Source organism: Scyliorhinus torazame, chromosome 2, assembly GCF_047496885.1.
Source record: "Scyliorhinus torazame isolate Kashiwa2021f chromosome 2, sScyTor2.1, whole genome shotgun sequence".
Classification (NCBI taxonomy): domain Eukaryota; kingdom Metazoa; phylum Chordata; class Chondrichthyes; order Carcharhiniformes; family Scyliorhinidae; genus Scyliorhinus; species Scyliorhinus torazame.
Window position 1 is genome coordinate 28,780,371 of NC_092708.1, and position 26,180 is coordinate 28,806,550.

At 50.2% G+C, this 26,180-nt stretch overlaps 1 protein-coding gene across 2 annotated transcripts in view; it reads right to left on the reverse strand.

Moving 5' to 3' along the window:
- The window catches only part of slc15a2 (solute carrier family 15 member 2), a 133,511-nt gene that overhangs the window by 8,333 nt on the left and 98,998 nt on the right, over window positions 1–26,180 (reverse strand). For both annotated transcript variants that reach the window (XM_072469987.1, XM_072469994.1), the window contains 2 exons: window positions 14,396–14,492; window positions 12,049–12,195 (listed from right to left, as the gene is read on the reverse strand). In XM_072469987.1, the coding sequence (XP_072326088.1) occupies window positions 12,049–12,195; window positions 14,396–14,492 (244 nt within the window). The remainder of the gene's footprint in view (window positions 1–12,048; window positions 12,196–14,395; window positions 14,493–26,180) is intronic.

Consider the following 26,180-nt stretch of genomic DNA (forward strand, 5'->3'; position numbering starts at 1 on the left):
TGTGACACCCAAACGTTGGCCGGGTCCTTCCAGGCTCTGGCCCTCCAGTGGATGCTCACCAGAGGCATCTCAGGCTACAGGGTGCAGACGACAACAGGCCACCTCCATGTCTGATGTGCATCCTGGGGAGAGATAGAGCTAGATTCAGAAGATTTAGCTCAGTGGGCACGGGTGTAGTCAGACAACATTAGTTAGGGAGTGGATAAATGTCACTGTAAATAATCACTGTAATATCCTGACAGGCGGCTCACCACCAGTGGGGTTAATGAATGAATTGTCTATTAAGGTAAGAAAACTATGTACAGAGAGAGACCATGTTCCAAGATTCCAAACTCCTGGCTGATTGGAACCCATGCTCCACCCCCAGGGTTCATATCCTCCGGCCGCATTGGCCGACTGGGTCACATGAGTCCCCCTGGGGACTTGCACCCCAACCCCCCCCCCCCGCTTCCCTTAAAGGGACAGGCTACCACAATCACCATTAATGAATATCGAACTTCAAAGATGCAATGCCTCTGTATTTGACCCCTGTCCCGCAGGGAGGTGTTATCTCCCCTTCCGAACTCACATCCTCCTTCAGGCCCTGCAAGCAATCCCGATACTGAGAGCTGTTGAGGCCCACAGTGATGGACATCCTGCAATGACAACCTCATCACTCACTGAACCCTAGGCCTTGCCCCTGCTGCTCCAGCCTCCTCCTCCTCTGCCAGAATGTTGCCCCGCTGCAGCGGCATGTTCAGGAGGGCACAGCAGATCACATCGAAGCGAGACCCCCCCTCTGCGGGCTGTACTGTAGAGCACCAGGCAGCGGGCCCTCAGCAGCTCAATGCACTGCTCGATAACTGTTCGGGTGGCAGCATGGGCCTCCTCATAAGGGGATTCCACCTCCTTCTCGCATCATCAGCCATGACCTTAGCGGGCATCCCTCGCCCCCCCATGAGCCAACCTGTCAGTCTGGGGGTGGTCCTCAAATATCCCGGGGATCTCCGAGTGTTCCAGGATAGTGTTAAACACATGCATGATCCTGGGCAGGTGGTCACACAGGCTTTGGGCATTCAGGGAGTGGAAGCCTTTTGGTTGATGAAAGGTACGCCCTGATACCAGCGCGGTTGTAAGGCCACGTGTGTGCTATTGATAGCCCCGTAGACCTGACGCGATGACGGCGAATCCTGCAGCCCGGGCACCTTGGTGGGCCTGGTCCAGGACAAAGTGGATATAGTTGCATACCGGGTGATACACAGCATACGTGACCTCTCGGATACACTCGCAGGCTGGTGATTAAGAAATGTCACACAAGTCCTGCTCGGGCCCTGGAATGACACTGTGGTGAAAATTTTCAGGGCTGCCGTGACTCTCGCAGTTACCGGGAGCAGGTGTCCTTCTCGTCCTCCAAATGGTGGCAGGTCCACGATGTCGTGGAACAGGTGCCGCACCGCCTCCGCATTCATTCGGAGTCCTCGGCGCCACACGTAGAATTCCGACAGTGCAGAAGAAGCCATTTGGCCCATCGGGTCCGCACGGCCCTCCGAAAGTGCACCCTACCTCGGGCCACTCCCCCACCCTCTCCCCATAACCCTGCGCATTGATCACGGCCAATCCACCTAACCTGCACATCTTTGGACTGTGGGAGGAAACCGGAGCACCCGGAGGAAACCCACGCACACACGGGGAGGACGTGCAGACTCCGCACAGACAGTGACCCAAGCCGGGAATCGAACCTGGGACCCTGGAGCTGTGAAGCAATTGTGCTGACCACCATGCTACCGTGCCGTGGTGTCCGACAGCTCGTTGTGGGACATACGAGATCTTCTTCGGTGTTGTTTTCAGGCCCCTTCCTCAGCCTGATGGGCGGCCGAGGTCTCAAGCATGACCAGCGGCCCTCTGTTGTCCTGGTGCAGACTGCTGCCAGGTTTGGCCTTGCCAGTCTGTCAGCCTGACTGGCTCAAATCCAAAATTCATCTTTCATCTGGGAGGAATGGAAGGAGAGAGAGAGAGAGAGAGAGAGAGAGAGAACAGTTATCCATCCCGGGACCCTCAATCACTCACAACATCCCTTGTCCTCTGTTCCTGGAGTGTGACAACCAACTCCGGCAGCATGCACCACCTCAAGTAGCTGCTGGCCATGGGGCGGCCCGGTGGCCCATTGGTTAGCACTGCTGCCTAGGGCCCTGATGACCCGGGTTCGATCCCGGCTTGGGCCACCTGGTGTGTGGAGTTGGCACATTCTTCCCGTGTCTGCCTGGGTCTCACCCCCACAACACAAAGATGCACAGGCTAGGTGGATTGGCCCTTAATTAAAACAATAATAATTGGGTACTCTTAAAAAAAAAAAATGCAAAAACAAAAAAATATATATCTGCTGTCCCTAACCCATCATCGCCTCAATGGCCACGGGCATTGCCCATGCACCTTCATAGTCGCCAATGGCCTCCCTACCGGATGTTCCCTCCCTTCACATCAGCAGTGGGGTCCTGCATTTGCAATGACGCATGGGCAGCCAAGTGAAGCATGGTGGCTCCTGGATCGACCAGTGCAGTCGGGTGGCGATTGCTGTGAGGCGCTAGCCTACCCCACCCGATTCCCAGCCCCTAACCCTCAAACCCTTGACAATTAAGGATACCACCACCAGCCCAGACTTGGAGAGTGAAGCAGCTGAGAGTGGTGAAGGATATGTGAAGATGGCCAATGGGATGGGTGAGCATGACTCACAGGAATGTGAGGGGGTACATGTCCTCACAGAGGCAGCCAAGGACCAGACCAATATGCACCGTGGATACTCAGCCTTGCACATCTCGTGATCTTATTGCTGTCATGCCGTAATACTCGATGCACCCGGGCAGGCGATGCATGACCTATGACCTAAAGTCCAAAGGGGAGCCAAATATTGCTCCGGCCCCCTTAACGTATCTGTCTCACCTTCTCTCACTGAGGGACATGATGCCAAACCTTTGGGCTGACAACTTTCAGTCTTTAGATTCCCTCCCCTCCAGATCAGGAGCCCTGACCCCCCCCCCCCCCCCCCCGCCCCTCCCCCTCCCCCCCCCGCCCCAAGACCATTAGCACCAGCACGTGGGAGATTGTCCTTGGCCCTCTGACTCTCGTGTAAAGAATAACGGGGGCTGTGAGAAGGTCCTCATTGAGGAAACCTTGCGCTATAATGGCTGAGTGCTGCCACCTTCTGGTACGGGGAAACCTTGCACGGGATTCTCCGGTCGCCAAATGTTCCGTCGTAGAAGGCCTCCGTTCCCACGCCAGCGTCAGGACATAGCCTGAGAATCGGAGAATCGAGCCCTTTGTGTCCAGGAAAAGCATGCAGTTCAGAAATAAGAGTTAGAAAGAAACTCCATTTGAAACAAATGAGCTCAGGCACAACAGGTGTGCACTTCAGAGCTAATGGAGCGTGAAGCGCAATATCTGCAGAGCTCCTTTGAATGAGGCAACAGCTGCCGGATCAGGGGCTGGTAAAAGCTACTGGGGTGTGACATGGAATGTCAACAAGCAACCACAAAGCCTTTGAAGCGACCAGAGAGCAGATGGGCCATAGCAACCCGACTGGGCATTGAAATTGACCTCAAATAAAATAATTTTAGCAAACAAAAAGAGGTTGGCCACGCGACCCCCATCCCAGGAGAGACCCCTGATCTGAAGCCCTCCAAGCCCAGCCTGGGCCCCCCAAAGTCCCAGCTCCCTTGAAGGACCATGCCCGCCACCCCACTCCCGCACCTTGACAGCGACTGGTTTGCCCTCATGCACCCTGGAGGTAAGTGCTGAGTGGTACTCACCCCACTGGAATCCATGGCATCTGCTCCCCGCTTTGCTGGACGGGTTCTCATTTGCACCCGGGTGACCACCTGCAGGGGGGAGTGCTGGGGGGAATGTGGGGTGGCTTTCACATTCCTGGGCCGGAAGATCTGACATTAAACTCGCTAATCAAATGTAAATGCGTGTAGATAATCAGCTTCTTGCCCTTTGTGGGCGAGATCTGGTTTGCGCCAGTGGGAAGGGCTTGGGAAGATCGCAAACCATTGAGCGCCCGGCTTGAAACCCGTTTTTGACCTTTCCTGGAATTTTCCTGACGTAGCGGGATCAACGGGGCCGGAAAACTGCTCCCTTTGCTGTGATTGGATAAGTTGCCTTTAAGATGTTAGTTTTTCCATTACATTGTCCCTTGAAGGGGCCCTCCCCTTTAATTTGAATTGTTAATTTGCCCACTTGTTCATTGTTTTCGCTTAAGAGAGTATAAGGAGAGTCAGCTGGGATACTGGTGGTTAGAAGGCAAAGATCCGTGAGGCTGCATCCTGTGAATTCTGCCAAGAATTGTGTCTTGTTTTGCATTTCAGCATCTAGCTTGGATCCATTTCACAGCCTATGTAATTGTAACAAGGCATCTTTATTCCTCTACTCCAATCATTTTCTGATAAAGGTCAACATATCATTTGCCCGCCTAATTGCTTGCTGTACCTGCACGCTAACTTTCTGTGTTCTTTGTACCAGGGCACCAAAATCTCTCTGCACATAAACATTTGAGGTTTCTGACCATTTAAAGATTTTCTATCCTCGTTATCAAAGCGAGTAATCCCCTGCGTCCCCACATTGTATTCCATCTGCTTCTTGTCTAATCACTCAACCCACCTATATCTCTTTGCAGCCTCTTTATGTCCTCCTCACAGCTTACATTTCCTTTTTAAAAATAAATTTAGAGTACCCAATTCATTTTTTCAATTAAAGGGCAATTTAGCGTGGCCAATCCACCTACCCTGCACATCTTTAGGGTTGTGGGGGTGAAACCCACGCAGTCACGGGGAGAATCTACAAACTCCATACGGACCGGGATTCGAACACGAGTCCTCAGCGCCGCAGGCAGCAATGCTAACCACTGCGCTACCGTGCTGCCCCCACAGCTTACATTCCCACCTAACTTTGTATCAACAGCAAACTTGCACACAATTCACTCAGTCCCTTCCTCTAGGCCATCTACCTGGATTGTAAATAGCAGAGGTGTAAGATGCCATCTTGAAAATGCCCCATTGATCTCTGCTCACCTCTTTCTGTTGGCTAACCAATCCTCTCTCCATGCCTTTATAATCAGCCCCAAACCCACGAACAATCGAACAAACTCTTGTGTGACATCTTTTCTTCCTTCATCGGATGTGGGCAAGGCCAGCATTTGTGGTCCACCCCGAATTGCGCTTGAACGGAGTGGCTTGCTTGGCCACTGCAGGGGGCAGGCAGGAGTCAACCGCATTGCTGTGGATCTGGAGTCACTTGTCGGCCAGACCCGGTAAAGGTGGCAGATTTCCTTTCCCTGACAGGGAGGTTACTATGACGATCGGCGATGGCTGTCACGGTCACGATCACGAATAGTGGCTATATCTTCCAGACCGTGTTTTCATTGAATCATAGAATTTACAGTGCAGAAGGAGGCCATTCGGCCCATTGAGACTGCACCGGCCCTTGGAAAGCCCACGCCTCCACCCTATCCCTGTAACTGAGTAGCCCCGACCGAACCTTTTTGGACACTAAGGGGCAATTTGCGTGGCCAATCCACCTAACCTGCACATCTTTGGACTGGGGGAGGAATCCGGAGCACCCGGAAGAAACCCACGCAGACACGGGGAGAACGTGCAGACTCCGCACAGACAGTCGCCCGAGGCTGGATTTGAACCCAGGGCCCTGGAGCTGTGAGGCAGCAGTGCTAACCACTGTGCCACCGAGCCGTCAATTTTATTAATTGATTGTGTGCACCTGGAGAATTATCTGGGCCTCTGGATTACTGACTAGTCCAGAGTCGTTACCAATACCTCCCATTGCTACTTATTGAAAATCCAAGGATACACTAGCCTCCTTTCAGCTGCACTTCTAGTTACAACCTTTTTTATAAATGAACTCTTTCAGAATTCCATGTTGATTCTGTTTAGTCCTCTTGCGATTTTCGAAGTGGCCTGTTACCACATCCCTTATAATAGACTACTACTGATGCCAGGCTAACTGAGCCACGGTTCCCTCTTTTCTCTTTCCCACCGCCACCATTGTGGCGTGAGACGATCGTGAAGTTAGATGACGGGCTAAAGACCTTCCTCAGTCTTTGCTCGTCTAGTAAGAAGTCTTACGACACCCGGTTAAAGTCCAACAGTTCTGTTTCAAATCACTAGCTTTCGGAGCGCAGCTCCTTCCTCAGGTGAACCCCAGTCCAACGCCGGCATCTCCACATCATGGCTTATGTCGTCTGGTGATGCCTGTGATTCATGGAATATTTTTGTCCTGATATAGGGCTCCATCTTATGGAGATGGGGGGGAACTGCGATTCTCACAGCAGAAACCTGGCCCTTGCCTAGGCTAATTCAGAACAGGGGGGGGGGGGGAGGGACCGCCCGCCTGTCTGCTAAATGCAGCCCTTGATCTATCACAGCACAAGTGTGTGCAGCCCAGGGAACACAGCTCGATTTATATGGGCGGCTCGGTAACACAGTGGTTGGCACTGTCCAAGTAAGCTGTGAGGAGGACAGAGCCAGGGTCCCAGGTTCGATTCCCTGCTTGGGTCACTGTCTGTGGGGAGTCTGCTCCTTCTCCCCGTGTCTGCGTGGGTTTCCTCCGGGCGCTCCGGTTTTCGACCGCAAGTCTCGAAAAGACGTGCTTTTGGGTGAATTGGACATTCTGAATTCTAATAATAATAATTTTTATTGTCACAAGTGGGCTTACATTAACAATGAAGTTCCTGTGAAAATCCCCGAGTCGCCACACTCCGGTGCCTGTTCGGGGATGCAGACTTGTGGGAGGAACACGGAGCGCCCGGAGGAAACCCACACAGACATGGGGAAAACGTGCAGACTCCGCACAGACAGTGACCCAAGCCGGGAACCTGGGACCCTGCCAGTGTGAAGCAACAGTGCTAACCACTGTGCTACCGTGCCACCCTCTATGTCCACGAACAGGCGCCGGAGTGTGGAGACTAGGGAATTTTCACATTAACTTCATTGCAGTGTTAATGTAAGCCTACTTGTGACACTAATAAAGATTATTGTTATTACAGATATATTCCTGTTTGTCGCCTTGTCCTTGTTCGGAGTTCATGAGCTTGGAGGCTTGGACAGGGCCCTACACGGCCTTGTTTGCCACACGGCCTAAATCAGGCCTTGACGGCTGTACAGCAACTTGTCGTACAAAGTAATGGAAATGGGGATTTAAACATTACAGGCGTCGAATGCCACCCCCCCTCCAACCGAGACATTCAAGAATGGGTTTGACAAGGTCGAGACCGAGAGGTTATTTCTTCTGGCTGGGGAATCTAGATCTCAGGACAAGGGGGCAATCGTTTAAGACTGAGGGTTTAGCACAGTGGGCTAAACAGCTGGCTTGCAATGCAGAACAAGGCCAGCAGCGCTGGTTCAATTCCCGTACTGGCCTCCCCGAACAGGCGCCGGAATGTGGCGACTAGGGGCTTTTCACAGTAACTTCATTAAAGCCTACTTGTGACAATAAGCGATTATTATTATATTCCTTGATACCACTATCGTGGGATTGCCGCTATCTTTTCTCACACCCATACGGACGTATATCTGTGCGATGGAATTAAGGAGAAAAATCACCATTCCACAGGTAAAATGGATAGATTACGAAACAGCCCAACCCCCTACTTTATAAATCTCAGTAATTGTATGTAAACATGGATTACATAAAATTTACAGTGCAGAAGGAGGCCATTCGGCCCATCGAGTCTGCACCGGCTCTTGGAAAGAGCATCCTACCCAAGGTCCACACCTCCACCCTATCCCCACCTAATCTCCATAACCCAGTAACCCCACCCAACACTAAGGGCAATTTTGGACACTAAGGGCAATTTATCAGGGCCAATCCACCTAACCCGCACATCTTTGGATTGTGGGAGGAAACCGGAGCACCCGGAGGAAACCCACGCACACACGGGGAGAATGTGCAGACTCCGCACAGACAGTGAGCCAAGCCGGGAATCGAACCTGGGACCCTGGAGCTGTGAAGCAATTGTGCTAGCCACAATGCTACCGTGCTGCCCGTTAACAATCCAGGTTAGGTGGATTAGCCATGATAAATTGCCCTCAGTGTCCAAAATTGCCCTTAGTGTCCAAAATTGCCCATAGTGTTGGGTGGGGTTGCTGGGTAATGCGGATAGGGTGGAGGTGTGGACCTTGGGTAGGGTGCTCTTTCCAAGAGCCGGTGCAGACTCGATGGGCCGAATGGCCTCCTTCTGCACTGTAAATTCTATGAAATCTATGAAATTTATTGAACACAACCCGACAACACATGATCCATAGACTTTAATATAAAATGCAGGATGGAGGAGACCTTTCATCTTTATTCTTAATGAGACCTGCATTCTGCAATGTATTGTAACTATCTGCATCGTTAAATGTTCAGAATTGTGCAAAGCTTTTATTATCTTATATATTTTTTTTAAGAAAGTTTAAAGTACCCAATTCTTTTTTTCCCAATTAAGGAGCAATTTAGCATGGCCAATCCACCTACCCTGCACATCTTTGGGTTGTGGGGGTGAGACCCACGCCGACGCGGGGAGAATGTGCAAACACCACACGGACAGTGACCCGGGGCTGGGACGAACCCGGGTCCTCGGTGCCGTGAGGCAGCAGTGCTAACCACTGTGCCGCCTTAATTATCTTGTACTTAATTTTTACTTGATTGTCTGTGACTATGTCATGAACTATGATTACTTGTTTTATTTGTATCTTAATCACATTTGCCACTATAATGAATTTTCAACGCATCAATTATCTATCTCTCTACAGTTGCCTAACAGAAGAAAGATCTCTTGATCTCGGATTTTCAGCTGACCCCCAGCGTCTGCTTAACGTACTTTCCCCCCCCCCCCCCACTCATTTTTGCTGGGTGGGTTTGGTGGTATTTTCCCTGCAGCCTCTGCTGGAGTGTGCTGGTATAGCCGAGACAGAAAGTCAGGTCTGCTGAGAGCAGTGAGGTCTTAATCGCTGCTGCCTCAAGCAGTGACCGTCCATCATCGGGGGAGCTGTGCGCCGCTGCACACGTCCCTACACCCATGACCACCCAAAGTCAGAGGAATCCAATTGACAGTAGCACAAGAGATGAACACCAGGGGGTGCTCCAGTTTGTCATGATATGTATATTGACTGGCATGTAAAGAGTTAACAAGTTACTGTCTGCTTCTTACCACTAGAGGGAACCACAGAACAGTCATATAAATATTGTGTGACTTCTGGGATTCTGGGTATAAGCTGTTCAGGCATAAATACAGTTGTGTATTCGAGAGTTCTGCAGTTAGAGATAGCATAGTTCAATGTAGTAACTTTATACTTTAGGAATACGTACAAATCTTATTTAGTAGTGTTAATAAATTAGTTTTGTCTGTTAACAAAGCTTCTTGTTCTTTGTTCAACACTCCGAATCAAGCCACCCAGGTAAAGCAAAGCAGAAAACGCACCGTTGGCGGCAAGTTAAAATATGTCAGCAAGGTAGCATTTTGGAAAAATCCAATTTGCTCAAATCAAACCTTTTACGGTGATGAGGCGAATCTGACGCAAACGATCCAAGCAAACTGTTCGCATTGGGCGAGATTCGGTCAAGAAACAAGGCATGTGAAGGCTTTGGAGACGGTGCAGAAAAGATTGACCCGATTGGTTCTGGGGAAGAGGTGCGTCAGTTACGTGGACATATTGAAGGATCTGGGGTGGCACGGTAGCACAGTGATTAGCACTGCTGCTTTACAGCGCCAGGGACCGGGTTCAATTCCGGCCTTGGGTGACTGTCTGCGCGGAGCCTGCACGTTCTCCCCGTGCGTGCGTGGGTTTCCTCCGGGTGCTCCGGTTTCCTCCCACAGTCCAAAGATGTGCGGGTTAGATGGGTTGGCCGTGCTAAGTTGACCCTTAGTGTCCAAAGATGAGCAGGTTAGGTGGAGTTATGGTGTTAGGGCGGGGGAGTGTGCCTCGGTAGGGTGCTCTTTCAGAGGGTCGGCACAGACCCGATGGGCGGAATGGCCTGCTTCTGCACTGTTCGGATTCTATGAACTTCTGCTTGAGAAGAGAAGGTTGAGAGGAGATTTGATAGAGGTATTCAAAATCATGAGGGATGTGGATGGAGTACAGGGACAAAGTGTTTCCAATAGTGGATGGACCGAGAACCACAGGACACCGGTTGAAGGTGGTTGGTTAAAGAACCAATGACAAGCTGAGAACACAATTTTTTCAAGTGGTTAGCACCTGGAATGTAGTCCGAGAGTGCGGCAGTGGCAGATCCCATTGCAGCTTTCAAAATGGAGCTGGATGATCACCTGAAGATAAATCGTTTTCAGGGTTAGGGGGAAAAGGCAGGCAAGTGGGAGGAACTGAGTCGCTCTTACAGAGAGAACTGGCATGGATTCAGCGGGCTGAAAGGCCTCCTTCTGTGCCATAATCAGTCTATGATGCTATGATAATTAAATGGGGGTTGTCGAAAATGCTGTGGGATTCCTTCCTCGCTGTTTGTGGTTGTGATCCGAGTTTTCCAATAGGGTGCAGGGAGGTGAAGTGGAATGTCTCGGACTTTCCAAACTGGGTCTGTGGGAACAGTAGGCTCAAGTCAAGCGCTGCTCGGGAACTCGGGTGAGAAGCGAATTTTCACACGTTGGCCAATTGGGTCTCCAAATGCAGCGATGTTGCGAGGAGCTGACAATGGAGCTCAACAATTTTGGGGGCTCCGGTTTCCTCCCACAGCCCAAAGATGTGCAGGCTAGGTGGATTGGCCTTGATAAATTGCCCATAGTGTCCAAAATTGCCCTTAGTGTTGGGTGGGGTTACTGGGTTATGGGGATAGGGTGGAGGTGTGGACCTTGGGTAGGGTGCTCTTTCCAAGAGCCGGTGCAGACTCGATGGGCCGAATGGCCTCCTTCTGCACTGTAAATTCTATGATAAAACAAGAAACCCTCCCCCCTATCCCTCATACCGAAGGATCTCGGGGGGGGGGGGGGGGGGGGGAGGGGGGGGGGGGGGGCTGGGAGCAAGCTGAAGAGGGCAACAGCAGCAAGGAGGGCAATATTTGCTCCTTTGCAAAAGGACATTCCGAATACTCTACACTCTCTATGGGGCGACACGGTGGCACAGTGGTTAGCACTATTGCTTCACAGCGCCAAGGGCCTGGGTTCAATTCCCGGCTTGGGTGACTGTCTATGCGGAGTTTGCACGTTCTCCCCGTGTCTGCACAGGTTTCCTCCCACAAGTCCCAAAAGACGTGCTTGTTAAGTGAATTGGACATTCTGAATTCTCCCTCAGTGTACCCGAACAGGCGCCGGTATATGGCGCCTGGGGATTTTCACAGTAACTTCACTGAAGTGTTAATGTAAGCTTATTTGTGACAGTAATAAAGATTATTGTTATTATTAAGGAAGGGCTCTAATATGTTGACAATCCCTTATTAGAATTATACAATCTGGCAGCAATATGAGGCATGACGGGCTATGTGTTGTGTACTGCACAAGACAAAGAGGCACTGTTCCCATTGGGTGATGCTACAAGAGGCAAGGGAGACAGGTTTAAGGGTTTGGTCCAGAGATGCCGGGGGGGATTGTGAGGAAGGACATTTTTACACAGTGAGGGTGGAGGAAGTGGAGACAGACGATGAATGATTTCAAAAGGAAATTGGATGGGCAGTTGAGGGAAATACACGTGAAGGGCGACAATGGGGGAACAGGACTGTCTGGGGAGCTAGCATGGACTTGCTGGGCACAATGGTTTCCTTTTGTGTCTCCTTAACTCTATGACTGATTGGAAGGAATAGTTGTCTTTCAACCTCTGATTTCCAGAGAATTCTACTGTTGGAGTCCCCTCACCTCACCAGTCAAGAGATTGAATGTGATGATTAGTCAACAACTCCATTGTTGACGTGTCACGTGTGCTCTGGGATGTCGGGAGCGCAAATTGAGGGGACCCCGTTTTTAAAATTTTTTTAAATCACCTCGTAACTTTGACAATCATTTTTACGTTCTCATTTCAGGTCAACTTTCTGTCAGTGAAGACAAAGCAAGATGAGACAGGCTCCTGAACGATGCCGTACCTGTGAGTAGGAGAACTCCACTCCAGTTATGGAGAACATAACCTCGCCAGCAGACATCAGGACGTACTGCGGAATTTGCCACGCGATGTGCAGGACGTTCGCTTTGATGTCTTCGGTTTTCCAAACCTTCAAGCTGGCATCTCCGGGCTGAAGGGAATCAATCAAAACCCAACGGGGGGAGAAGTCAATGTTTCCGCAACACCAGCGATATCGCGGCAACGTACAGGGGGCCCATAGCGGTGCTCAGGACAACAACAACTTACATTTCTAAGACTTTAACGTAACAAAACAGGAGCATTACAAAACAAAGTAACCAAGTCACATTCAGAGATATTGGGTCAGATAATTGAAGCCTTGAGCAAAGAGTTTTAAGGAGTGCCTTATTGGAGGAGAGATAGGCCGAGGTGTAGGGAGAATGTTCTAGAGCTTGGCATGCAGGCACGGACGCCAGCGGTGATTATAAATGAGACCAACTTCAGCGAACCTCACCAACAGGAATTTAGACGGAAGATCCATCAAGAACCTTCTAGAACCTTTTAGAAAGCAGTCACTGAAGTCATCACCAAACTTTTTCTCAGCGTATTTTTTTTATCTTATTGAAGTTGAAATACATACACTTTAATTAAAGGATCTGCAGGATGCAATCATAGAGTTTACGGTGCAGAAGGAGGCCGTTCGGCCCATCGAGTCTGCACCGGCCCTTGGAAAGAGCACCCTACTTCAGCTAACAACTAATCAACCAACTCACTGGAGGAGGAGGCTCCACAAATATTCCCATCTTCAATGATGGAGGAGCCCAGCACATCAGTGCAAGAGACAAGGCTGAGGCATTCGCAACAATCTTCAGCCAGAAGTGCCGAGCGGATGGTATATCTTGGTCTCCCCTGGAGGTCCCCAGCATCATGGAGGGGATCGAATTCGTTGAAGACTGATATCTATGCGATATCAAGAAACGGCTGAAAGCACTGGGATGCTGCAAAGGCTACGGAGCCTGACAATACTCCGGCAATAGTCCTGAGAACTTGTGCAGCAGAACCTGCTGCTTCCTAGCCAAGTTGTTCCAGCTACTGCGCTGGCAGCTACTCGACATTGTGGAAAATTGCCCAAATATGTCCTGTAGACAAAAAACAGGACCAATCTAACCCGGCTAATTACCGCCCTATCCGTCTACTCTCGATCATCAGTAAAGTGATGGAAGTTAACAGTGCAATCAAGCAGCACTTACTCAGACATAACTCGCTCCCGGACACTCAGTTTGGGTCTCTCCAGGGTCAGTAAGCTTCTGACCTCATTATGGCCTTGGTTCAAAAATGGACAAAAGAGCTGAACTCCAGAGGTGAGGTGAGAGTGACTGCCCTTGATAGCAAGGCAACATTTGACCGAGTATGGCATCAAAACGCCCTAGCAACACTGGACTCAAGGGGTTACCTGGCACAAAGGAAGATGGTTGTGATTGTTGGAGGTCAATCATCACAGCTCCAGGACATCACTGCAGGTAGAGGTGGACTTAAACTTATGGGGACCCCACGCTCTCCCTCTTTGCTGGGGCCCCGCCCCCAATGATGTTGAGCCCCACCCCCAATGATGTCGAGCCCCACCCCCAATGATGTTGAGCCCCACCCCCAATGATGTCGAGCCCCGCCCCCAATGATGTTGAGCCCCGCCATCAATGACGGCTTGGTGGCCTGTTTAATTGGCACCCCACCCACCACCCCTACACCCATTCCCTTCACCACCGGCACACAGCGGCTGCCGTGTGCACCGTCTACAAGATGCACTGCAGCAACTCAGCAAGGCTCCTTCAACAGCTCCTTCCAAACCCACGATCTCTACCGTCTAGAAGGACAAGAGGAGCAAATGCCTGGGAACCCCACCACCTGGAAGTTCCCCCCCAAGTCACTCACCAGTGTGACTGGAAAATAGTCACTTCATTAGGTCAAAATCCTGGAATTTCCTCCCTAACCTAACAGCACTGTGGGTGTACCTACCCCACATGGACTGCAGCGGTTCAAGAAGGCGGCTGACCCACCGCCAACGACACCCAGAACCCGTGAAAGAAATTTTAAAAATCGCCAAATCTGATATTCTGTAAATATTAAATTCCAGCTCTTTTGCCTAAACAGGCATCATTCAAAGATTTTTCTCAAACTTGCATTAATTCAGGAAGCAATCTTTGGCAAAATGTTCGCTTGATTGTGGAGTATCACGGCACAGAAAGAAGACATTCGTCCCTGTGTCCCTGTGCTAGCTCTTTGAATGAAGTAACCAGTGTATCTCCCAGCCTCTGCTCTTTCCCCATGGCCCCGGATTCAGCTGTCTGTTGAATATTGGAAATTTTCACACCTACCTTTTTATACAGGATGATGGTGTATGCTGCTCCAAAGTCTATCAAGCCCACATCCACGGCATACTTTGTTGTACCCACGTTGCACATTGCTTTGTACCTGTTTGAAAGACAGAAATAGTCAGGGGAGAGGAGGGCGATTTTCATTCCTGTTAACTCTCCAAAAACGCTCTCAAGTGTGGCACAGAGAAGAGCTAACGTCTGTTGTATCCGTCGAGTTGCCATCCCATTCAAGGTTCTGATGGAGATCGGGCACACATTGGAATTCCCATCAGACTAAAGCCAAGTATTCATGTCAAGAGGACTTGAATACAAGACCAGGGATGTACTTCTGAGGCTGTCTAAAGCTCTGGTCAGGCCCCATTTGGAGTATTGTGAGCAGTTTTGGGCCCCGTATCTAAGGAAGGATGTGCTGGTCTTGGAAAGGGTCCAGAGGAGGTTCACAAGAATGATCCCTGGAATGAAGAGCTTGTCGTATGAGGAATGGTTGAGGACTCTGGGTCTGTACTCGTTGTAGCTTAGAAGGATGAGGGGGGGATATTATTGAAACTTGCAGGATACTGCGAGGCCTGGATAGAGTGGACGTAGAGAGGATGTTTCCACTTGTAGGATAAAGTAGAACCAGAGGACACCATCTCAGACTGAAGGGACGATCCTTTAAAACAGAGATGAGGAGGAATTTCTTCAGCCAGCGGGTGGTGAATCTGTGGAACTCTTTGCCACAGAAGGCTGTGGAGGCCAAATCTCTGAGTGTCTTTAAGACAGAGATAGCTAGCTTCTTGATAAATAAGGGGATCAGGGGTTATGCAGAGAAGGCAGGAGAATGGGGATGAGAAAAATATCAGCCAAGATTGAATGGCGGAACAGACTCGATGGGCCGAGTGGCCTAATTCTGGTTCTATATCTTATGGTGCAATCCACTGGACAACTTCCGGATAAAGATCCTTAACAGACATGACAGACCATCGAGATTAACGCTCCAAACAGTGGGATAAGAGGTTGCTGACGGGTCAGTAGTCAAGGCTATTAACACCTTAAAGTAAGGGAGCACTTAGGAGGCAGTGATCATAATATGGTAGAATTCAATCTCCAATTTGAAAGAAAGAAGGTAGAATCAGATGTAAAGGTGTTACAGTTAAATAAAGGTAACTACAGGGGCATGAGGGAGGAACTGACGAAAATCGACTGGGAGCAGAGCCTAGTGGTAAAGACAGTAGAACAGCAATGGCAGGAGTTTCTGGGAGTAATTGAGGACACAGTACAGAGGTTCATCCCAAAGAAAAGAAAGGTTATCAGAGGGGGGATTAGGCAGCCATGGCTGACAAAGGAAGTTAGGGAATGCATCAAAGCAAAAGAGAAAGCCTATAATGTGGCAAAGAGTAGTGGGAAGTCAGAAGATTGGGAAGGCTACAAAAACAAACAGAGGATAACAAAGAGAGAAATAAGGAAAGGGACGATCAAATATGAAGGTAGGCTAGCCAGTAACATTAGGAATGATAGTAAAAGTTTCTTTAAATACATTAAAAACAAACGGGAGGCAAAAGTTGACATTGGGCCGCTCCAAAATGACGCTGGTAATCTAGTGATGGGAGACAAGGAAATAGCTGAGGAACTAACTAAATACTTTGCGTCAGTCTTCCCAGTAGAAGACATGAGTAATATCCCAACAATTCCGGGGAGTCAGGGGGCAGAGTTGAATATGGAGAAATAGAATATTCACAAAGGAGAAAGTGCTAGAGAAACTAAGAGGTCTGAAAATTGATAAATCTCCGGGCCCAGATGGGCTACATCCTAGAGTTCTAAAGGAGATAGCTGAAGAAATAGTGGAGGCGTTAGTTATGATCTTTCAAAAGTCACTGGAGTCAGGGAAAGTCCCAGAGGATTGGAAAATCGCTGTTGTAACCCCCCTGTTCAAGAAGGGAACAAGGAAAAAAGATGGAAAATTATAGGCCAATTAGCCTAACCTCGGTTGTTGGCAAGATTCTAGAATCCATTGTTAAGGATGAGATTTCTAAATTCTTGGAAGTGCAGGGTCGGATTAGGACAAGTCAGCATGGATTTAGTAAGGGGAGGTCGTGCCTGACAAACCTGTTAGAGTTCTTTGAAGAGATAACAAATAGGTTAGACCAAGGAGAGCCAATGGATGTTATCTATCTTGACATCCAAAAGGCCTTTGATAAGGTGCCTCACTGCTGAGTAAAATAAGGGCCCATGGTATTCGAGGCAAGGTACTAACATGGATTGACGATTGGCTGTCAGGCAGAGAGTTGGGATAAAAGGTTCTTTTTCAGAATGGCAACCGGTGACGAGTGGTGTCCCGCAGGGTTCAGTGTTGGGGCCACAGCTGTTCTCTTTATATATTAACGATCTAGATGACGGGACTGGGGGCATTCTGGCTACGTTTGCCGATGATACAAAGATAGGTGGAGGGGCAGATAGTATGGAGGAGGTGGGGAGGCTGCAGAAAGATTTAGACAGTTTAGGAGAATGGTCCAAGAAATGGCTGATGAAATTCAACGTGGGCAAGTGCGAGGTCTTGCACTTTGGAAAAAAGAATAGAGGCATGGACTATTTTCTAAACGGTGACAAAATTCATAATGCTGAAGTGCAAAGGGACTTGGGAGTCCTAGTCCAGGATTCTCTAAAGGTAAACTTGCAGGTTGAGTCCGTAATTAAGAAAGAAAATGCAATGTTGTCATTCATCTCAAGAGGCTTGGAATATAAAAGCAGGGATGTACTTCTGAAGCTTTATAAAGCATTAGTTAGGCCCCATTTAGAATACTGTGAGCAATTTTGGGCCCCACACCTCAGGAAGGACATACTGGCACTGGAGCGGGTCCAGCGGAGAGTCACACGGATGATCCCAGGAATGGTAGGCCTAACATACGATGAACGTCTGAGGATCCTGGGATTATATTCATTGGCGTTTAGGAGGTTGAGGGGAGATCTAATAGAAACTTACAAGATAATGAATAGCTTAGATAGGGTGGATGTAGGGAACTTGTTTCCATTAGCAGGGGAGACTAGGACCCGGGGGCACAGCCTTAGAATAAAAGGGAGTCACTTTAGAACAGAGATGAGGAGAAATTTCTTCAGCCAGAGAGTGGTGGGTCTGTGGAATTCATTGCCACAGAGGGCGGTGGAGGCCGGGACGTTGAGTGTCTTTAAGACAGAAGTTGATAAATTCTTGATTTCTCGAGGGATTAAGGGCTATGGAGAGAGAGCGGGTAAATGGAGTTGAAATCAGCCATGATTGAATGGTGGAGTGGACTCGATGGGCCGAATGGCCTTACTTCCGCTCCTATGTCTTATGGTCTTATTTATCTTTGCCCTGCTTCTAGGCTCCTGCACAGCACCGGGGGGACCACATGGGGCTTTGTCAAACGGTCACCTTGAATGCATTTGCACCTTGCATCTTAGTCCAGAATGTTGCAGTCACTGGGGGAAAAGGAGGACCAATCACATCCCTCTCGCTGCATGATGGAGGTAAATCGCCAGGATGTGGGTAAAAATATTGTATTGTAAACTCGAAAGGAAAGATTCTGCGTTTACAGAGGGCTGGATTCTCCGGTCCTCCAGCCACATGGTTCTCGGCGAGGCGCCGTTTGCTGGCGGCGGGATTCTCTCTTCCCATCGCTTTCCCGTTGGGAACAGAAATCCCAACGACCGGAGAATTTCAGCCACAGTCGCCTTTCAGGATGTCCCAAAACACTTCATAGCTGGCAGAGCATTTTCCGAAAGGTATTGTTGTTATATGGAAACACGTCAGCTAATTTGTGCACAGCAAGCTCCCACAGACACACGACCAGATAATCTAATTTAAAGATGTTGGTTGATGCTTAAACTTCGGATGTGACACTGGGGGAGAAATGCCTGGTTCTTTTTCATATCGTCCAATGCTGTGATATCTCAGCGGGCAGACTGTTTAATGCTTCATCTGCAAAGTTTTATGCTCAGTTTAATGCTTCATTTGCAAAACGACAACTCTGACATCGCAGCACACTTCTCAGTACTGCACTGGGATTGCCAGCTTGAATTATGAGCTCACACCTCTGGAATTGGGTATTTAAAACCCCAGCCTCACTCAGAAACAAGAGTTCTACCAACTGGGCTAAGGCCGACCTATAATTATTAATGGCTGAGTGTTTGTCCCTGCACCACACTTATTGCTTATCAGTTGCTTCGGGAAGATGGCACTGGGCGAACGTTTACAACCGATTGGTTTGCTCGGCTCCCTCAGAGTGCAGTATGAAGTTACAACGGGCCGGGCTTCTGAAGCAAAGTTGGGAGCCGAATACCCGGATAAATCCCGCGTCCTGACCTAGAACCTCAACTACATCGCTCACAAAGCGCTATTTTGAAATCAGTGCCAGTGAGCATCTCCAGGAGGCAGGAGCTGAGCTGCCTGCCTGATGCCAGTGGAAAAGGCTGACAGCAGCCACATTGAGGCCTGCTGCTGCCTTGCCAAGGAGAGCAAGCAGCGACCCAGCAGCATGGAAGCTTAAGGCGGTGTCCAAACAATCAACTCGTGGGTAATGCGCACAAGCTGGATGGAGCAAGGTGCCCCACTGGATAATTTCCAATGTGTTAAAAAAAAACTTTTGAGAGGCTGCACGGTGGCGCAGTGGTTAGCACTGCTGCTTCATGGCGCCAAGGGCCCGGGTTCGACCCCAGCCCTGTCCGCGTGGCGTTTGCACATTCTCCCGTGTCTGCGTGGGTCTCACCCCCACAACCCAAAGATGTGCAGGGTAGGTGGATTGGCCACGCTAAATTGCCCCTGAATTGGGAAAACTTCACTTTGCATTCACCTCAACTGTGAGCCTGATAGCTGGAAAATGAAAATGAAATGAAAATCGCTTATTGTCACAAGTAGGCTTCAAACGAAGTTACTGTGAAAAGCCCCTAGTCGCCACATTCCGGCGCCTGTTCGGGGAGGCTGGTACGGGAATTGAACCGCGCTGCTTTGAAAGCCAGCGATTTAGCCCTGTGCTGAACCAGCCCCTGGATAATGTGCACCGACCTGAACCAGACTGTTTGTGTTTGCTGAATTCTCATCTGAAAATTGCAGTTCTGTCCTCCCCAGTCCCTTCACGGGCTTCTCCAGGAGCTCATTGGAATGGTTAATTGGAGCTGAGAGGGTTTCCCATTCCCTCTCTCCATCCATGCTTTGAAAATTGGGGTCTCTCCCGAAGGTTTACAAAATCCTGGGATCCATCAAGGACTATGTATTTAAATTGTGACTGGACCCAGTCCCGGCCCCGTGACAACCTGTCGCAATGAGTGACCAGCACTGAACCAGACCCAATGGTTCTGTTATTTTATTTCATTCATGGGATCGGGCGTGGCTGACTATGACAGCATTTATTAACCATCCCTAATTGCCCTTGAGAAGGTGGTGGTGAGTAGCCTTCTTGAACCGCTGCAGTCTATGTGGTGCAGGTACCCCCACCGTGCTGTTAGGGAGGAAGTTCCAGGATTTTGCCCCAGCGACAGTGAAGGAACGGCGATGCATTTCCAAGTCGGGGGTGGTGAATGACTTGGAGGGCACCGTCCAATGGCGGTGTCCCCATCTATCCGCTACCCCTGTCCTTCAACTTGGTAGCGGTTGTGGATTTGGAAGACACGGCCTAAAAGGCTTGGTGAGTTGCTGCAGTGCATCTTGTAGATGGTGTACACACGGCTGCTTTGCGTGTCGGTGGTGGAGGCAGTGAATGTTTGTGGATGGGGTGTGAATCAAGCGCGCAGCTTGATGTTGGTCTATGGTTGTCTTTATATCAACCTTGTCCCACCCTATCAACAAGCCCATCTATTCCTCTCTCATATACCGATCCAACTTCCCCTCAGATGCTCCGGTATTGCCAAAACATTAGGGCAGAAGGTGGCACAGTGGTAATGTCCAGAGGCCCAGGCTATTGCTCGGGGGACATGGGTTCAAATCCCACCTTGGCAGCTGGAAGAATTTACATTCAATTGATAAATTTGGAATTGAAAGTTAGTCTCAGTAATGGTGAAGATGCAATCGAGCAGCCATGCTCCTTGGACACCACCTTCCAAGCCCATGACCTCGACCATCTTGAAGGACAAGGGCAGCAGATGCATGGGAACCCCACCACCTGCACGTTCTCCTCCAAGCCACACACACAGGATTTGGAACACCTTCCTGGCTCGCTGTTGCTTCACTGTCGCTAGGGCAAAGTCCCTCTCTAACAGCATTGTGGGTGTACCTACACTACATGGATTGCAAGGTTTCATGAAAGCAGATCACCGCCATGTTCTGAAGGGCAATTAGGGATGGGCAATGAATGCTGGCTTAGACAGCGATGTCCACCAATAAGAATCATCAACGATTGTTCTGAAAACCCAACTGGTTCACTCATGTCCTTCAGGGGAGGAAATCTGTCGTTCTTACCTGGTCTGGCCTACATGCGACTCCAGATCCACAGCAATGTGATTGATCCTTAATTGCCCTCTACAATGGCCCAGCAAACCATTCAGTTCAAGAGCAAGGGGCTGGTTTAGCACGGTGGGCTAAACAGTTGGCCTGTAATGCAGAACAAGACCAGCAGCACGGGTTCAATTCCCGTATCAGCCTCCCCGAATAGGCGCCGGAATGTGGCGACTAGGGGCTTTTCACAGTAACTTCATTGAAGCCTACTTGTGACAATAAGTGATGATTATTATTAGTGATGCGTAACAAATATTGACCTTGCTCGTGACATGCACATCTCCCCTGGTAGCGATTTCAACATAATAATAATCTTTCTTAGTGTCACAAGTAGGCTTACATTAACGCTGCAATGAAGTTAGTGTGAAAATTCACTAGTAGACACACTCCTGTTCGGGTACACTGAGGGAGAATACAGAATGTCCAATTCATCTAAAAGCACGTCTTTCGGGACTTGTGGGAGGAAACTGGAGCACCCGGAGGAGATCCACACTGACACGGGGAGAACGTGCAGACTACGCACGGACAGTGACCCAAGACGGGAATCGAACCGAGGTTCCTGCCGCTGTGAAGCAACAGTGCTACCCACTGTGCTACCGTGCCACCCTATTCTAACTGCTGTCTGGGTACAGATGTTTTACCTGAGTTTCTTATTGGATTTATTAATGACTATGTTATGTATGGCTGATGTATTATGTGAGTTGGTTCAACGTTGACTGCAACTGGATGCAGTGAAACTAGAAACAGGCTTCCGACACAGGAGATGGTTCAACACTGTTTCATTGAACTTCCTGATTGCTGTACATAGTCTGCTGTGGGTTGACACTCTATTAATCTAACTGATAACCTCCTACTGGCTTGACCAGACTAGCTCTCTACCACATGGAGAAGGTGCTCACTGGCTAGTGCACTCTAACTATCTCAGTAGCTGTGTCCTGTGAGAGAGAGAGTCTTAATGCCCTGTGGGATTTCTAGTGGTGGTGTCCTGTCTGGTGATTGGTTGTTCTGTGTCGTGTGTGTTCATTGGTTATCCTGTGTGTCAACCACTGCCTGTCTGCATCTCATTATATACATGAGTGGATATTATGACATCTCCTTTTAAAATAAATTTTGGAACGTGGCAGTATATACATGCATGATTATGTACAAGCGGTGAATGAATGAACATATGTACATGGGAAGGTGTCTATCGTGCAGATACAGAGCAAACTGAACAAAATTTACAAGATTTAATTCTATAGATTCAGTCTTTGTGGCGGGCGACAAATTCTTGTCGATCGCCTCAGAGGTGGAGGGGGGACGCCGGCACCTGGACAGGTGGGATTGCTGCCATTTCGGTGGCCTCGTGGACAGGCGGGATCGCTGCCAGATCGGTGGCCACGTGGTGCGAGATGTCCTGAGGCGGCATGATGACATGCGGAGAAGTGCGGTCAGGTGGTGGGCAGGCAACTTTGCGCAGCGCCCTCCTGTTGCGCCGTAGAATGGAGCCATCAGCCAGTTGAACAATGAAAGACCTGGGGGCAGCCTGCCTGACGACAACAGCTGGGGCTGACCAGCCTCCCTCAGGCAACTGGATGCGAACAACATCTTCTGGAGCCAGCGCAGGCAGATCCGTGGCATGAGCATCATACGTGATCGTCTGCTGGTCCCTGGATCGCTGCACTTTCTGCAGCACCGTGAGGTGGTCAAGGTCTGGAACATGGATGGCTGGAACAGTCGTCCTCAGGTTGCGGTTCATGAGCAGCTGCGCCGGAGACAAACCAGTCGACAGAGGGGTTGCCCTGTATGCCAAAAGCACCAGGTTGAAATCCGAGGTGGAGTCTGCAGCCTTACACAGCAACCGCTTGACAATATGGACCCCTTTTTCGTCCTTCCCGTTTGATTGCGGGTAGTGGGGACTGAATGTGATATGCCTGAAGTGGTAGGATCGTGCGAAGTCGGACCACTCTTGGCTGGAGAAACATGGACCGTTGTCACTCATTACTGTGAGTGATATCCCGTGCAGGCTTTGATGACTGACTTGGACGTGAGGTCCTACAGTTTCACCACTTCCGGGTAGCTGGAGAGGTAGTCGACCAAGAGCACGTAATCACGCCCATTTGCGTGAAAGAGGTCTATCCCCACCTTGGACCACGGAGAAGTCCCGATCTCGTGCTGTTGCAGCGTTTCCTTGGGCTGAGCTGGTTGAAATTTCTGGCATGTTGTGCAGTTGAGGACCGTGTTGGCAATGTCCTGGCTGATGCCAGGCCTGCCGAGCTCCACGTCAACATTTCACAACCCCAAGGTAACCCTCATGGATCAGTCTGAGCACCATGGTTTGCATGCTTTGGGGAATGACGATTCTATCTAGTTTAGGAAGGATCCCCTCAACAACCGTTAACTCGTCCTTAACGTTGAAGAACTGGGGGCACTCCCCTTTTGCCCGCCATGGGCGAGGTGTTGCATCACGCGCTGCAGTAGAGGATCTTTGGCAGTTTCTTCGCGTATTTGGACAACTCGTTCATCAGTGGCTGGGAGGTTGCTGGCACACAACTGTACCTGTGCCTCGATGTGGTGAATGAAGTCGCCCTGTTCACACGGCATGGTGGTGGATCGGGATAGGGCATCCGCGACGATCAGCTCCTTACCCGGTGTGTAGACGAGTTCGAAGTCATATCGGCGGAGCCGAAGAAGAATTCGCTGCAGCCGAGGTGTCATGTCATTTAAATCCTTCTGGATTATGTGGACTAAAGGCCTGTGGTCTGTTTCCACTGTGAACTTTGACAGACCATATACGTAGTCATGAAACTTGACTATTCCTGTCAGGAGACCCAGGCATTCCTTTTCGATCTGGGCATACCGTTGTTCGGTCGGAGTCATGGCCCTGGATGCATATGCCACTGGAGCCCAGGACGAGGAGTCGTCTCGCTGGAGGAGCATCGCCCCAATGCCATCCTGGCTTGCGTCTGTGGATATCTTGGGATCCTTGGTTGGGTCAAAGAACGCCAGTACTGGGGCTGTGGTGAGCTTCGCCTTCAGCTCAAGCCACTCCGCTTGATGTGCGGGAAGCCACTGGAACTCTGTCGACTTTTTAACGAGATGCCGGAGGGCTGTGGTGTGAGATGCCATGTTGGGAATGAATTTTCCGAGAAAATTTACCATCCCAAGGAAACGGAGGACCACCTTTTTGTCCTCTGGGGTCTTCATGGCATTGATTGCCAGCACCTTGTCAGTGTCAGGTTGCACACCTTGCTGTGAAATGTGGTCACCCAGAAACTTGGTAGCGGACCGACCAAATGAGCATTTGGCCCTGTTGAGTTGGAGGCCATTTTCATGAATCCTCTGGAAAACCTATCTGAGGCGAGCAATGTGATCCTCGGGCGTCGTGGACCAGGTGATCACGTCACCCAAATAGACTCGCACCCCCTCGATGCCCTCCATCATTTGCTCCATTATGTGATGAAATACTTCGGAAGCTGAGAGGATACCAGAAGGCATGCGGTTGCGGCAATACCTGCCAAAAGGAGTGTTTAAAGTGCACAGCTTCCGACTGGACTCGTCCAGCTGTATCTGCCAGAAACCGCAGGAGGCGTTCAGCTTGGGAAAGAGTTTGGCATGAGCCACCTCACAGGTTAATTCTTCACGCTTTGGGTTCGGGTAGTGCTCTCGCATTATGTTGCGATTCAGGTCTTTGGGATCGATGCAAATGCAGAGTTCGCCAGAGCGTTTCTTGACGCAGACCATGGAGCTGACCCAGTCTGTGGGTTCCGTGACCTTTGAGATGGTGCCCTGGTCTTGGAGCTGCGTTTTCAGACGATCCTTGAGGGGAGCCAGCACCCGGCGTGGTGCATGGATGACTGGGGTGGCATTCGGCTTGAGCAATATCTTGTAGCGATATGGGAGGGTGCCCATCCCATCAAACACACTGTGGTATTGTGTGAGAATGTCGTCTATCTCAGCCTGGAGATTCACATTGGGCGAGGCCGTCGCCGGTGTCGAGGACATGGCATGGACTCGCTGGACCAGATTTAGGAGTTTGCATGCACGAGCACCGAGCAGGGATGCCTTGTCAGGCCGGACGATCTCGAATCTTAATGTTGCCTTGATTGCCTTGTGAGATACACCTAGCTGACACAATCCACTGGCAGCTATGGCATTGCCATTGTAGTCAAGGAGCTGGCAGGCAGGTGGAAGAATGCTAGGTTGGTCTCGGATGCTGTAGAGGTCCGACTGTGATATGAGGTTTGCAGACGCGCCAGTGTCCAATTTGAATCGGATGCGACACTGGTTGGCCGTGATGACAGCACACCACTCGTCGTCAGGATCCACACTCAGGGTTGAAAGGCTGTTTGCAGGCGCGGTGGAGACCAGCTCACGTGTGGTGATGATGCCCACCCGATATGGAGACTCGAGGCAGTCAGCATCGGGGTCCGTTGGGCTGTCTGGATCAGAATCCTGCATGCATTGTTGTACGCAGCAGACACGTCTGCGCTGCAGCTGGGATCGCTGACTGTTGCTTGGTGGAGCGGACCGGCAGAAGGCCGCGTAATGCCCAGGCTTTCCACACTGTAGACATCACCCTCCTTTGGCTGGACATTGCCGCTTTAAATGGGCGGAGCCACAATTTGGACACGTCATGACGCTGACGTCAACGTGTTCTGTGCGCCTTCGTGCATGCGCAGTGCGGTCGGCCAACGTTCACACATACGCATTAGGGTCTTCGGCCTCATCGTCCATCCGGTCGTGGCGCGCATGCGTAGGGACCCGGGAAAAGCGTGCAAAACGGCCACTCTCCTCGATGCTCAGGCCTTGCATTTTTCCGATGGCCTGCACCCTTTCTGCCTCGTGGGAGGCCAGTTTTGCAGTTTCTGCCACCCTGATGTGGGAGTAACGATTTTTGGCATGCTCATGGACAACGCACGTTTCGATGGCGATGGAGAGGGTCAACTGTTTGATTTTGAGGAGCTGCTCCCGCAGGGAGTCGGACTGGACCCCGAAAACGATCTCAGCCCGGGTCATGGAATCAGCCGTCGAGTCATAATTACATGACTGCGCTAGGATGCGGAGATGCGTCAAGAAGGACTGAAAAGGTCCATCCTTACCCTGAAGCCTCTGCTGGAAGATGTACCGTTCAAAGCTCTCATTCACCTCAATTTTGCAGTGGCTGTCGAATTTCAGCAGAACTGTCTTGAACTTCGTCTTGTCTTCGCCATCGGCAAACGTGAGCGAGTTATAGATGTGGATGGCTTGATCCCCCACAGTCAACAGGAACAGCGCGATCTTTCTGGCATCCGATGCTGCCTCGAGGTCGGAGGCCTCGATATACAGGAGGAACTTCTGTTTGAAGACTTTCCAGTTGGCGCC